This window comes from Alligator sinensis, unplaced genomic scaffold (genome assembly GCF_000455745.1).
Source record: "Alligator sinensis unplaced genomic scaffold, ASM45574v1 scaffold123_1, whole genome shotgun sequence".
Classification (NCBI taxonomy): Eukaryota; Metazoa; Chordata; order Crocodylia; family Alligatoridae; genus Alligator; species Alligator sinensis.
The window spans coordinates 315,878-329,563 of record NW_005841985.1 but is presented as its reverse complement, the minus strand read 5'-3'; the positions used below and the strand labels follow the sequence as shown (position 1 = coordinate 329,563).

The window sequence follows — 13,686 nt, the reverse complement described above, 5'->3', positions numbered from 1 at the left end:
TGTAGGAAAGTCTTGACATGCCCTTTTTGCTCTTTTCCCTCAGCATCCACACTCGATCACTGTTGCTCACCCCTGCCCTCACCCCCCAGCCCTGCTCCTGCGAGCAGGCTGTGGTGGGGGACAGGGAGGTGCTGCAGTGTGCTGCCTGGGCCTGGCAGCACCCAGCACGCCCCCAAACCCCACTGACCTCCAGGGGTGAAGGGCAAGCCTGAGCCCAGCCTTGGCTGACTCAGAGGCTCGGGCTCTGCCCTTCCCCCTCTCCCTCCCCCTTCCCCTGCAGGTAGGGCTGGGGGTTTCCTGCCCTTCCTGCAATCAGCTCTTGCAGGCTGGAGCTCTGCCAGCCTACAAGGGCTCTTTGCAAAAGCAGAGAATTCGCAGATTTCTCTGCTAAAAGGGGAAATCTGCGTTTTTGCCGCTAAAACCAGGGAATCCATGGTTTTTTCTTTTCCATTTCCCATGGGGGAAAAAAACCCAGATCCCTGGGTATGACCCAGTAAATATATTCATGTTCTTAATGAATTAGTTTGAAACCCTTTAAAATAAATGGAGTGTCCTCCTAACTTGCTTTTTCAATAACGTTTTAAATGTTCTTTCTTTATATCAGTTTATTCCCTTTATTTCTTATTCTTCACTAAATTATGCTTCTGCACTTTTAATAAACAGCTTTTTGGATAATAGACCCCATTACTGATCAGATGATAATTTTGTTTCTTTTTTGTGTTCTCTCTTTTTTTTTTTTTTTTTTTTTTTTTAATGCTGCTTTTTTCCCTTTGCATTCCTGTCCTATTTCTCCTTTTTCCTTCTCTTGACTCTCAAATATGGGTGTTCTTCAGTCTCCCTGGATCGGTGTCTGGTATAGGAATGCAGTTCTGCTCAGTTAGACATGGGACAACAGTTGACCTGAACATGGTGCCCTCTGCTGGGCTTACATGCTTCAGGCATACTGATTCATTTCTGGTAACAGCTTTTCTTGGCAAGAAAATCATGCATGATACCTTATTGCATCTCATCAGTGGGCTTGCTTAGCACTTTATGTCAATGTATAGCATAAGATAAGTTGCAATTTTAGTTGACAAGAGCTGGTCTAATTTATTGTCCTGTGTTAGATGAAAACTGTAATAAATAAAGTACTAAGGTCTTCATTATGAGTTATAATGCCATCTTTTTATCATTCTGATTTGGTTTAAATGCAATGCCAGTTGTGGTACTTATTATATCAAAAGCATCTGACAGGCTGAGAGAGACTTTTGTAGCTTTTGTCTTCTAGTAAGGATTTCCTAGTTACTCCTGGCTTACAGTTGTGAGGTTTTTGATTTCCGTTTAGTAGAAGACAATGAATGCAAGTCAGTAGAAAGCACTATTTTCAAAACAAAACTTGAATAATTTTTTAAGCTCTGCTAAAGGAACCTGTTCTCTGAGTTGTATGAAACTGGCTACACTTCTAGTGAGAAGTACTGTTGACCTACAGATGTCCCATGACATGACTGCTAATTTGTCACCAGCTGGCTAGAAAAACTAAATGTTCTGATGTCTTTTTGAAAAGGAAAAAAAAAGAAACTACTGAAACCTTTTGTGGGGTTTGTTTAAGCCACTATATCAACTTCTGGTTTTGTTTAACTGAATAAAACTCAGATTTCTTTGTAAAATAAATAAATAAATAAATAAATATTGCATATTATTTTGAAAGCTATTCTTACTGCTCCCTCATGTTTTTAAAGCTCTTTTCCAGGAACTGAGTGGATCCAAAATAACACTAAATAGTTGAAAGTCCTTCAGTCCAGTCTCCCCGTTCTTTCTGCATGTACCTGCAAACTACCATTTCAGTTCAGGTTCTTTTGCTGTTCTTGTTCCTAAAAGCTAAGCACAGTCAAAAAGCTCCAGGCTGAATCAATTCTGTCTTTATAGGTTAGTCTAAGCTGCAGAAATTGAATTGAAAAACAATTGGATACACATTTACTTCCTACTCGGGGGAAATGCAACCACATACCTGCACTGGCTCAGGCCAGAAGATTGGGGGTGGTGCTAGACCATGGCTCTCTGGTACATAGCCAGCATGGGCTGTGTGTTCACTTTCTCTTCCTGCTGTCCCCGAGGCCTGTGGGATTTGCAGTTCAGACTCACAGCAGCAGGACTCTTCCTGCTTCCAGACACAGTCAGGGGCTGCTTCCAGGTACCTCTGGAATTTGTAGTCCACAGTTGCAGCCAACAGTTAAGTCTGAGGGGGAGGAAAGGCGGGGCAGGCAGTCCCTGCCTCCCCTCCCCCATTCTCTGCTGCAGTAGACAGCGCAGCCTGGCCCATGGTTGGAAAGCATGCTGGGGGACTGTGATTTTTAACTTGAATCAGGAAGGGGTCTGGGACAGCAGTTTCATGAATCAGTTTGACCCAAATCAGTTAAGTTGGATACTACATTCAACTAGGTTTATCTTACACCAGTTTTGGCCATTTTGAAATTGGTTTATGTGCCCTGAATTTACGTTCTGTTACAGGGTTAAACCAGTTTTCTGATCACTTAAACTGGCTTATGTGTAACTTCTGTCCCTAGCCCTCATGGGAACTGTATTGGTGTGAGCTTCCTCAGTATGTGCATTAATGATTTCCTCTTCCTTCTTTAGTTCTGCTGACCAGTAATAAAATGCTCTCAAAAGCACAAAATAAACTGACAAAATATATTTTTTTTTCCTATTATGAAGCAAAAGAGAAATTGCGGGCCATAAATGTCCCATGGCACAATTTTTTGTGAACTTTTCATAGCAGCCTCCTTCCTAGCTCTTATTGGCACTGATTGGCCAAGAGGGCTGCCTCTCATGCAGGAATTGCCATTTTTATAGGGTTCACAGAAACCTTATTTATTTGCAGTTTCCACAAAAAATGTGAAATCGTGACTGTGAGATCGCTAGTTGTGACTTGCAGTAATGCCACTATGTTAAAAATTACCTTTTAAGTATGAAGATTGCATGTGGGAAATGTTTTTCAAATTGATTGGGGGGCACTTTTTGTTTTTATTTTTTAGGTGCAGGTGCACTTGTACAGTCATGTGGTTACATCACTCCAGAGTCTCCAGTGTTGGCCATTGGCTCCAATTTCACAGCATGGTGCATTCTCAATGAGAGTTGCCTTGACTATGGCAATATATATGCCAGTCAAATTATATGGAAAACTAAACGTTCTCTAGTACCTAAAGAACAATATCGTGAAATAAACAGAACTGTTTCCAGCGTCACGTTCAATGACACCTCTACATTAGCCACTCCTCTGACTTGCAACATTTTAGCAGATGGACATCTTGAACAGAATATCTATGGAATTGATGTTAGATTGGGCTGTAAGTAGGGCATTTTTATTATTATTTCTCTTTGTTATGACCTAGGAAACCATTTCTGCTAATGCTTGTATGCACAGATATTCTGGTTTTACTATTTTTTATCCTTTTCAGAAAATGCTTTTCAGGGGCATGAGAGAGCACTCAGTCCTTTCTTATCTTGACCAACTCCAGAAAAATACTCCAAAAAGTAAAATAAACTAAAGTGCTTTGAGAGAGGTGCCTCACAAAGTAGAAAATACATTGAGGATTTTTGATACAGGAAAGAGTCAGAAGACCTCCATGAAGCTTTGCAAAAAATGTGGGATGAGCTGAATGTGCCCCAAAACACTTTGGCTTCCTAAATTAAGTACTGTTCTTTTCCTGTGATCTAGCAAGTTGAGACTATTCCAACATAGTTTCCTGTACTGCTGATTGCACCAAAAGGTAGCAAATATTTCCCTTTTCTCCTCCATCTACTGAAGAGTAGAATTAATTCCTTCAAATATACTGGGAAAGAACATTGACAAAAAAAAAAAAGAATGAGGCAAAGCATAAATTCAGTGCGCTTTCATCAAATAAATCTGGGGTCCTTAAGGAAAACTGCATCTACAAAGTGAAGCCAAATCAAACTTCTGGCTTCATTGTCTTCAGTCTGTGGGCTGTAGTTGTGGCAGGGCAAGGCTGCAGCAACAGCTGGGACCCAGGCTCGGTCCCCCGTAAGTGGGGTCGGGAGGGGGACTGGGGTTTTGGGGGGGTGTAGGGTTTGGGGGGGGATGTGGGTATGGGGTTTGCAGGGGGGGTTGCCACATGCTCACCTCCCCTCACTGCAGGCACAGCCTGCCAGCAGTGTAGCACCACCTGAGACCCAGGGGTTGGACATGGCAAATGGAGCCATCCTCGCCTGCTGGCCCCCCGCTTTTGGACAGAGCCAGGACAGCTCCTACAACCACCCATGGCTCCCAGCACTGCACTCAGGAGCCACGGGGAGCCATCCTGATCCTGTGTGAAGGCACGTGCCAGCGGACCAGGCCAGCTCCATTCACCATGTCCAGCCTCCGGGTCTCAGGCAGCGCTGCACCACTGGTGGGGGCTGCGCCTGCTCGGCTGATGAGCGCCCTGACAGCCTGATTGGCTGCTGCTGCCAGCACCTAGGGCTGTGTGCCATAGGGTGGTGGAGGGCACGGTGGCCTCCCCCATAACCCCTCCACCTGTTGCACCCTGCATGCCAAAGCACCACACAAAATGGGACCTGTCTGTGGGGGCTGTGGCCGCAGGGCCAGTTGTCCCCACATCCTGGTTAGCAAAGAGGGCAATGGGAGCTCTCATTTTTCTATGATAAATAAACCAAAAGCAAACACCAAAGCCTATAGCTATTTAGAATTTATTTTTATGGTGATGATCAATGATAGGCTTCCAAATTTGCTTTAAAATTGTAAATATATCAACAAAATATGCATGCCAAAGTGCATGTTCAGGCATGTATGCAGAGGCACAAATCTCCAGCACAAATTTATGCTGCTACTATTTGATCTTCTGCAACCCCACGTGCCTGCATGTGTGAACACAGCCTGGCTGTTGTCTTCACCAAACAGTGTTAGGAAAAAATAAGGTATGGGACTAAAAGGAACCTTCTAGGTCGGTCTGCTCCACTGCTGTCAGGTAACTGTATTTTAAATAATCTTGACTTAGTCAGTGTTAGAGGCACCAGACCCCTTTTCACCAAAGCACTAAAACATGTTCCTTATTTTAATTGCCTGCCAGTTGAGGCCATTTTACTCCTGTTACTTTCTTACTGGCTGAGCCTCTTTCTTCCTCTCAAAAAACTATAAAAACCATTTTCAGCATTATATGCAGCATTGACCTATAATCGGATCAGATCAATATAGTACTACTGCCCAGAGCAGGTGATCCTGCGTGGCATTTTCAAGAGCCCTTGACTGCCTGGTAAGTATTTCATGGGAAGTTGGTCAAGACCAATAGTGAAATGTTTTGGAATAAGCAAATTCATATGTTCCAACAAAACAAAGCATTGTGAGACCATTCCTTTACAGTCGCCCACTTTCTCCTTCCCAACATCCCTAAAATGTTGAAAAAATGGACTTCAAATTCTTAAAATTGGGCTCTCTGAATCCATAGTTTTGAATCCAGAAGCACAATCAAAATCTTGCCTTTTAATGGAGCATGTGACCAGGTTCCATTTTGCTACAAGTATTTGCTTTTTTTTTTTTTTTTTTATAGACTGACAACAAATTTTAGGCTGAGGACCACATGGTGAACCATAGGCAAAACTACCTCTGGTAAAAGGGATGCTTTTTATTTTTTAGTTTAGTATTAGTGCATTTAATCTTTCTGGGCATTTCCAGATGGTGTGGCCATGTGGTAGGTGGCTCCACAAACACGTCTGCAGCACCACGTACTGTGCAGTTGGGCATTCTCCGCTCTGAAAGGGTGCACTGCCCATGCACGTGCTGCTCTGGTTTGGTTATCTTGTGGGTTTTTTTTTTTTTTGACCCCTAGATATCCATGCTGTGGCTGGCAGCCAGGCACGGCCTGGAAGGATTGTTGCAGCTGCAGCCCCAGGAGTCCCCTAGGACCTCTCGGGTAAGGCTACTGGGACCAGCACAGCACAACCCCTCCCCTGCTGACCCTGGGTTAACTTGTCACATGCCAAAGCGCAGGTGGCATGGGCATTCCCCAGAGACAAGTAGCTGCAACACAAGGGGACCTGCTGCTAGTTGTCCCCAGGGAACCAAACATCCGTGCTCCTCTGGACACGCCCTCTGAGTCCTTTCTTCATTATTTAATCCTCCTCTGGGACTTTGTTAGCGCAGTAGCAGGTCTGGAACTTTTGCTGTTGACTTCTGTACAGGAAAAGGTAATAAAAGAGCTCTTTTTGCCTAAAATTAAACCTGAAAATAGATGGTCATCTTATGCAGTATTAATTTGTAATTAGAATAATATGGTAACTAGGACACGCACATTTTATCCATAATGGAAAAAAGTAAGGCACTTGAGTCTCTGTCCAGGACACATTATACACATAACGAATGCTATAGCACCTAATGATGAGAAAGTAGATTGCAATGTATGATGTTGTGACTTTTACATCACATTACTTTGGCAGAAGCAAGCTGTAAATTCAACAAAATCAGGAATATAATTGGAAACTTCTGACATTCCAATAAGGTTTTTGAAACTTTTCCTAAAATGATCAATTTTATAATTTGATCCAATTCTGAACAATAAACATAGAACCAAAAAGATTGTCCATCTGTTCATCTTTTTTGGATATTTGGATTAGAAGTTAACCTATGCAGAATCCAGATTCTTCAACAATTAACCAGATTCTTTAGCAATTAACATGTCTCTTTTTGGTTATTTTTCATTGCATATTTAATTATGAAGGAAGTTAATTTTTTAGCCTTCTAATAGCTCTGTTTAGCACCTTGTGTAAAATATTAACTGCTGTTCATCACACTCAATTTTTTGTTAAAGCCCTACATTCAAACTCGGAGATATTTTTGTCACCTGAAATATGGTGCATTTTCTTCCACCAGCCCCACCCCCCCCCATCAAAGAAAAATGTGAGGAGTTGTATTTTATATTTCCCCAGCCAACCTTTGTGGATAATTTCATCAGAAAGTACACTCTTCAAAAACCTATTTTAGTGTAAACATAACTCAGCATTGAGTTGAGATGAAAATGTTGCAGGTTCTTTTTATCTTGGAACAAACCTACTAGTCGGGCTCTGTTCTGTGTTAATCCTATTACAATTAAAATACAGTTGCTTACAATTCCTCACTGGAGAAAGCATTTCAACACTTTATATAGTAATCTGTGAAAGTAGGAAACTCAAGTCTCCTACCACTAGTTGTGGCAGTTCCTCCACAGAGTCCCTGGGTTTCCCTCAAACCCCCTCCCCTCCCCCCCCCGAGGCAGAAGACAGAAGGGCAGGGGCAGTTGTGCCCAGAGATTTTTTTTTGTGGCAGGTGGACTGCGTGTTTGGGGCTGCAGGTTAACCCTGGGTGCAGGAGCCAGATGTGGCTCACAGGCTTCCCGTTGGACAACTCTGCTCTACCCCATCCCAGATTTGTGTTCTTCCAAGTTGTGTAATCCTACTATTACAGACTTTCTCAAAACATCTGTGCGTTACAGTGCATTTATGAGATTACATGTACCATCTCCTCCTATTTAGCTCCTGCTAAATACAGTAGCAGATAAGTACTTTTTTTTTTAAATGTTTGCTGTTATAAGGACAGTTGAGTTTTATCACTGCTTTTTCATTGGACTGAAATGCCTCAGTACAACTGAATTTACATTAGTATTTTTTTTAATACAGTGCCCCCTGAGAAACCTGAAAATTTGAGTTGCATTGTACATCAAACATCAAGAAGTAGATTTTCTATGAATTGTACCTGGAATCCTGGACGAGCTACTTTCCTGGACACCGAATTCTGGTTAAGAACTCGATGGTGAGTACCTCTGCAACAGGCAGGTATAAAGCAACTATTGTTCTGTAGGCTTAAAAAAGACTCAATATTTTTTATTTCTGAGTTTTTTTTTTTGTAAAGGGTTTGAGAGAAGTATTTTGAGTTATAAATTAGTAAATCTAAATGTCTGGACCTGCTGCAGTATATGGTTTGGATTGTTTGAGGACCACTTCAGCTTACCTCAGGTGTACATTTTTTCAAGACAGAATACCTAGGAATGAGAAGTCTATTTTACTGTAGTACTGGATCAATACAAGCTGTTTATAGTACTAATTTGAATTGGACTTAAGCTGTTATGCTATGTTTTACCTGAGTTTTAGCATTGCTAATGTTCACGCCATACCATGTCTCAGTCTGACACTACTGTAAACAGTCAGAGATGCTGACCAAATGCCATGTATTGTCTGTCTGCTAACCAAGAGGAATAAAACTATAATAGAAAAAATAATGATTATCTAATCTAATGAATTAAAGGTTACTTAACCCTAGAGAAATACGGCTAGTATTCTGATTCTTGGTTAAAGCTTTGTTTAAAATATTTTGTTTTAGTCTCTCTTTCAAGTAGTACTTCTAGCTTTAAAAAAATAGTTATGTACTACAGAATTAAAGGCTGTTAGACTTGTAGTTACCCCTAACCTTGAAGAAAATAAGAATTTTTAACCTCTCATTATGGGGCTACTTCTTCCATGTTTTTATTAATCACTTTTGAGATCCTGGAATGGAGAGTGCTTCACAGAAACACTCTGTTCTAAGCCTTGTTTTTATTCCTTTCATGTAGGCCTCAAGAAACCTTTAATGACTGCAAAGCAGCAGTTGTAAATAATTCATGTCTCATTCCTGATGTCCAGTTCTTTGTTAACCTGGAGGTCTGGGTGGAAGCCAAGAATGATCTTGGGATGATGGAATCTGAGCACCTACTTTTTGATCCTGTAGACATGGGTAATTATGTAGTTCTGCTTAACACTTGAATACTGGAGCAATACAAGAGAATTAACTACCACAACAATTGTTGTTGAAGAAGTACAATTAACATTTGTTTCAATGTAAAAAACTTTCTATAGTTGACAACAATGTAGAGATTTGTAATCGGAATAGTAGCATCCTATGAATTAGATCATGAGCTGTGCTGGGCACAGGTCTTTGGAGTGAAATAACATTGACTTTTTACTGTTAGCCACACTCCAGGTCAGTCACCAGCATAAAATGTATGAGCTTGTTGTATCTGCCAGTTGCTCTTGAATGGCTTTGCTGAAAGCTGCACATTGCCCTTGTATAGTGATGGCCAAATTAAGTTCCTCTGAGATTGGAGTGTCACTGTAGAAGCCGCTAAAGAAGATTCCCTAAGCAGAAAGAGTGCTGTTGTTGCATTTATACTAGCAGCAGCCTATAGCATATGTTTTGAGTAGCTGTATGTTAAGACCTAGAATTTGGCCCCTCTGTTTCTGAGAGGGGAAAATTGCTGATATCATTCAGCTCTTCCCCAGTACACCAATATTTCTCTTTTTCTTTTTGTTATCCCCTAATCATTCTTACTGTTTAGTGATTAGTCTAGACTCTTTAGATTTAAAAACAAAATAAAGCAAAATAGATGAATCTCCAAAGCTATAAAAATGTCAAGTATGTAAATGCCATGCTTCAAACCATATGTGAAGTAATACAATGCTATGTTGGGTGATTCAGTAATTTGTTTTCTTCTAGTGAAACCTCTGCCTCCACAGAATTTATCAGTCACTTCAGGAATACTACCCACTGTGTTGAAACTGTCATGGGAGAATCGAATTATACCAGCAGAGATGGAGCTGAAATTCAATATTCTATACAAGATCAGTGACAGCCCAGATTGGATGGAAGTAAGTTACCTGAAATGTTTTAATGCAGTGATTCTCAACCTTTTTAGACTTAAGGCACCCCTTGGTAAATACCATCTCTTAGTTGTCTTGTTTCAGATCTCAGTAACCTGTCTTTTCCCTTCAGTATATGCACAAGATCACCATAAACATAACATTAAATAAAACACACTTTTGGCAAAAAGGTAGCTTTTCTAGGAATAGCGGAGTAAATTTTTTCCTCTCGTTTTAGCTGCAAGTTTGACCTACTGAAGAACACTTGTAAGAAATCTTTCACAGTGCTTGAGGGTTCCAAGTGAGCTTAAACTCGCAGCCATTCTCTTCCCATGTGAGGAACTCCCAATGGCTAATGTAGGCTAGCTCAGCATGTTTGCTGTCCCAGAATTTGCATGAGTGACTGCCTCACTTCTTCCTTGTCCACTCTTGAGTATAAACATATGAGCCAAGTGATACGCATAATAAAAGCATATGAGCATTATGATCACAGTGACGTTTTGAGGGCTTCCTACTTGCTCGCTTTCTGTTCCAGTGATTTCATCTGTAGTCAGTGGGCAGGAAAAAGAACCATGTTGTAAAAATTAAATGGCAGGACATGATGCCTGTAATGTAGATGTTGTTCAGGTTCTGTGCAGTTGATTTATTCTAAGGATAAATAGTTTTCAGGGAGAATTGCAAACTGTTTTCTGTTTGCCACTGCAGCAATATGAATATTAATGTGAATGGTAATAAAGGCAAGTAACTCCAAGGTTTTCACTTAATCAGCATTCCAAATCTTAACAAAAAAACTTTAGTTAACACATTCAGGTAGTATTTGTATGAATTGGGGTGGCCATGTTTAATAAGAAATGACAAAGCAATGAGGGAACTGTGAAAAAGTATCCTAACCATACATAACTTCTTGAGGAAGGATGAGGAAACTTCTGTCATGCATTTTCATTAGTGAAAAACATGAGATGCATGAAAACTGATAAAGGGGGTTTTAGTTGTAGTTGTGTTTGTGTATGGACATAGGCAAACAAGGTTCTTTGAGTAGGTGTGATATCTTTTATTAGACCAAATAAATAGTTGGAGAAATTGTTCTTTCTCCCTATTACCTGAGAAGGGTGTTTGTTCCTAAAAGCTTGCAAAGAATAATTTTCCAACTATTTAGTTGGTCTAATAAGTTATCGCACCTACCCAAAGAACCTTGTCCTAAAACTGATAAGAAATTTGGAATGTAGACAATTAGAATTGATGAGATGGGCTAGAACATGGGTAAATAACTGTTCATTTATGCCTCGTGTGTGTGTGCGCACGCGCACAGACACGATATATTTTGCACCAAAATTAGTTTCATGCTAATGAAAACACATGGAAGTCAAAAGAGCAGAATAATAACTAAAATTTCAACTGATGACTTAAGTATATAATCAAGGTTGTAGAGTTCTGTGAATTACAAATAGAGCTTAACTGATCCTGCTTTTTGGTCAGTAACACTAGAGGACTTTTTCTCATCACAGGTTCCACCTGAAGATACAGCTTCCACAAGAACTTCGTTCACTGTTCAAGGCCTTAAGCCTTACACAGAGTATGTGTTTTTGCTTCGGTGTATGAAGAGAGATGGACTGGGCTATTGGAGTGACTGGAGTGAAGAAAAGAGTGGGGTCACAATTGAAGATAGTAAGTAATGAACTGGATGTCCAGTTACCTAAACTAACAGAAATTGTCATGCATGAGCATATATAATCTGCCTGAAACAGTGCACCCCTTGTAAACATTGATCATGAAGGAAATTCAGCTGGGTTCCTCTCACTTAATCATGTGACCTAAATCTTCTACATGACCAGCTACTCCTAAAGGTGACTGAAATAGCTTAATGCAAGAGATCTAGGTATTGAGGATTATTTAGTCTATAGAAGAGAACAAAGAAGGATTTGATGTCTTTAAATAGACTAGGCATGTCAAACTCACCTTATGTCCCAGGCTGGATCCAGCCTGGGGCATGGAGAAGCAGTGTCAGCAGCTCTGGGTCTGACCCAGGGCACACAGCAGCAACTCTGGCCCCCACTGCATACCCCACAGGGGCTAGCTGCTGGCAGCCATGGAGGTTGGGCCTTGGTAGTGGTGATGGGAAAAGTGGCCAAAGTGTGACCTGAGCTGTGTCAACCCTCATTCACCCTTTTTTCCCACCAGTTGTCAAGGGCCAGAGAATCTGGGGTCCTTGGGAATTCAGGCCCCCCCAAATTCCAGTAGCTCGGCAGACTGGGTAGAGCAGCCCCATAGGCTATATGTTTGACTCCCCTAAAATACCTGGCGGATGCTTATAAAAAGATTGTAATAGATTCTCTCTAGCTGCAAGGGAAAGGATAAGAAATAACTCTTAAATTGCAGGAAGAAAAATTTAGGAAGAACTTTCTGATCATGAGGTTTGATTAAGCATTGGAACAGATAATATAGAAGGGTTGTGGAATCCCCTTCCTTGAAAATTTTTAAGAGGTTAGACAAATATTTGTATGGAATAGTTTAAACAGGGATAATTCTGCCTTGAGTAAAAGGTGGGACTAGATGACCTTCTTAGGTCCTTTCCAGCCCCACTTTTTTCTGATACTAAACTAGTAATGCTGGGAACAGCCAAGTCTAGAGAAGAGGCTTGTAATAAACTTCTGATAAGCGGTTCTTAGAAAACAGAGTCCCAAAAACAAGCTATAGCGTGTGTTTGGTTTTGATAATACAGCATGTATATTTCATTTGGAAGATGTTAGCAGTGTTTTCCTGCTGTTGCTTTAAATGATTTTTGGCTGGAATAGAAGTTTTATTATGCCTTGGTTTGTATGAAGTGTTCAGCAAGGGAGTGTCTACAAGGTTCCCTTCCTGAGAGAGAACAGGGAAGGGTGTACAACTTTTTAATTTAAGGACCATTCCTTCTTACAAGCTGGTTATAAATGTGTTAAGACAGACATGCATGTAATGTGGCATGCTCACTTACAACAAATAGTGGTAGCAGTGATTTTAAACACTATTTAAAATAAAGCTCACTTGGAATAATTTTTGAGATGGCAACCAGTAAAAATACCTGAAGACTCTAGAAGGTTGCCTTCTTAAAGATGCTGTTATACACCATGAGGACTCTACCCAGAATGGCTCAACACTGCTTCAAGAAATCTTGTCACATTATTTCAGACAACCATCTTTAAGGGTTTGCGGGGGTAGTTTGGTAGTATTGCAGAGTTTTCAAGGACATAGTGAAACTGCGATCTGAGTTGGATACAGGAAGGTAGTGATAAAGTGAATTTCATTTTAAAATAAAATGAAAACATCCATATATATTTTAATTATTTGTCGCCCATCAGGACCATCTAAAGGGCCACCCCTATGGCGGAAGATAGATACTTCTCACTCACCAGCCTCCTGGACTGTGCACCTCATGTGGAAGGTTAGCAGAGGGGTTAAAAATGTGTGTTTGACTTACAAAAGGCTAAGGCTTGTCTGGTTTTCAATTTAAATTTTTTTTTTTTTGTGAAAACAAATCAATTCTATCACCTAACAGAACTTGAATAGATTTATTAGGGTAGTCCAAGTGTTTTAATGACCAGTACATGACACAAGTTTTCTATATTACACAATTGGTATTTTCATGAACATGCTCATGTGTACAAGTGTGGATAGAAAAATACAGCTATTGTCTCTTGTTCTGTGTGATCTGGATGTGGCCATTTAGTTTAGATGTCTGCAATGCCACATACTGCATGTTCAGTTCTCCATGCTGCAAGGGAGCAGTGCAGAGGGTTTTTCAACGCCTGGATATACAGGGGTCAAAAAAACCCATAAGAGCAACAAAAAAAAAAAAAAAGCAGAGCGGCACACGCAGCAACAGCATGCACCATCTGAAGCCAGAGCCTGGCTGGCCAGAGCCACACTGCTGCTAGCCAGGCTCTGTGCAGCAGGATAGCCACTGTTGCAGCCCCAAAAGGCCCCCAGGACAGGCTGCTGGGGCCTAGTGCAGTGCTGGCTTCAAGCTCCCCTACCCACCCAGGGTAATTTGCTGCATACCAGAAAATGCATGGCACA

General features: G+C 41.0%; 1 protein-coding gene across 1 annotated transcript in view; it reads left to right on the top strand.

The window, feature by feature from the left end:
* The window catches only part of IL6ST (interleukin 6 signal transducer), a 32,472-nt gene that overhangs the window by 1,349 nt on the left and 17,437 nt on the right, over positions 1-13,686 (top strand). The window contains exons 2-7 of the mRNA XM_006021248.3: positions 3,012-3,323; positions 7,642-7,774; positions 8,571-8,731; positions 9,491-9,642; positions 11,139-11,298; positions 12,969-13,051. Of these exons, the coding sequence (XP_006021310.1) occupies positions 3,012-3,323; positions 7,642-7,774; positions 8,571-8,731; positions 9,491-9,642; positions 11,139-11,298; positions 12,969-13,051 (1,001 nt within the window). The remainder of the gene's footprint in view (positions 1-3,011; positions 3,324-7,641; positions 7,775-8,570; positions 8,732-9,490; positions 9,643-11,138; positions 11,299-12,968; positions 13,052-13,686) is intronic.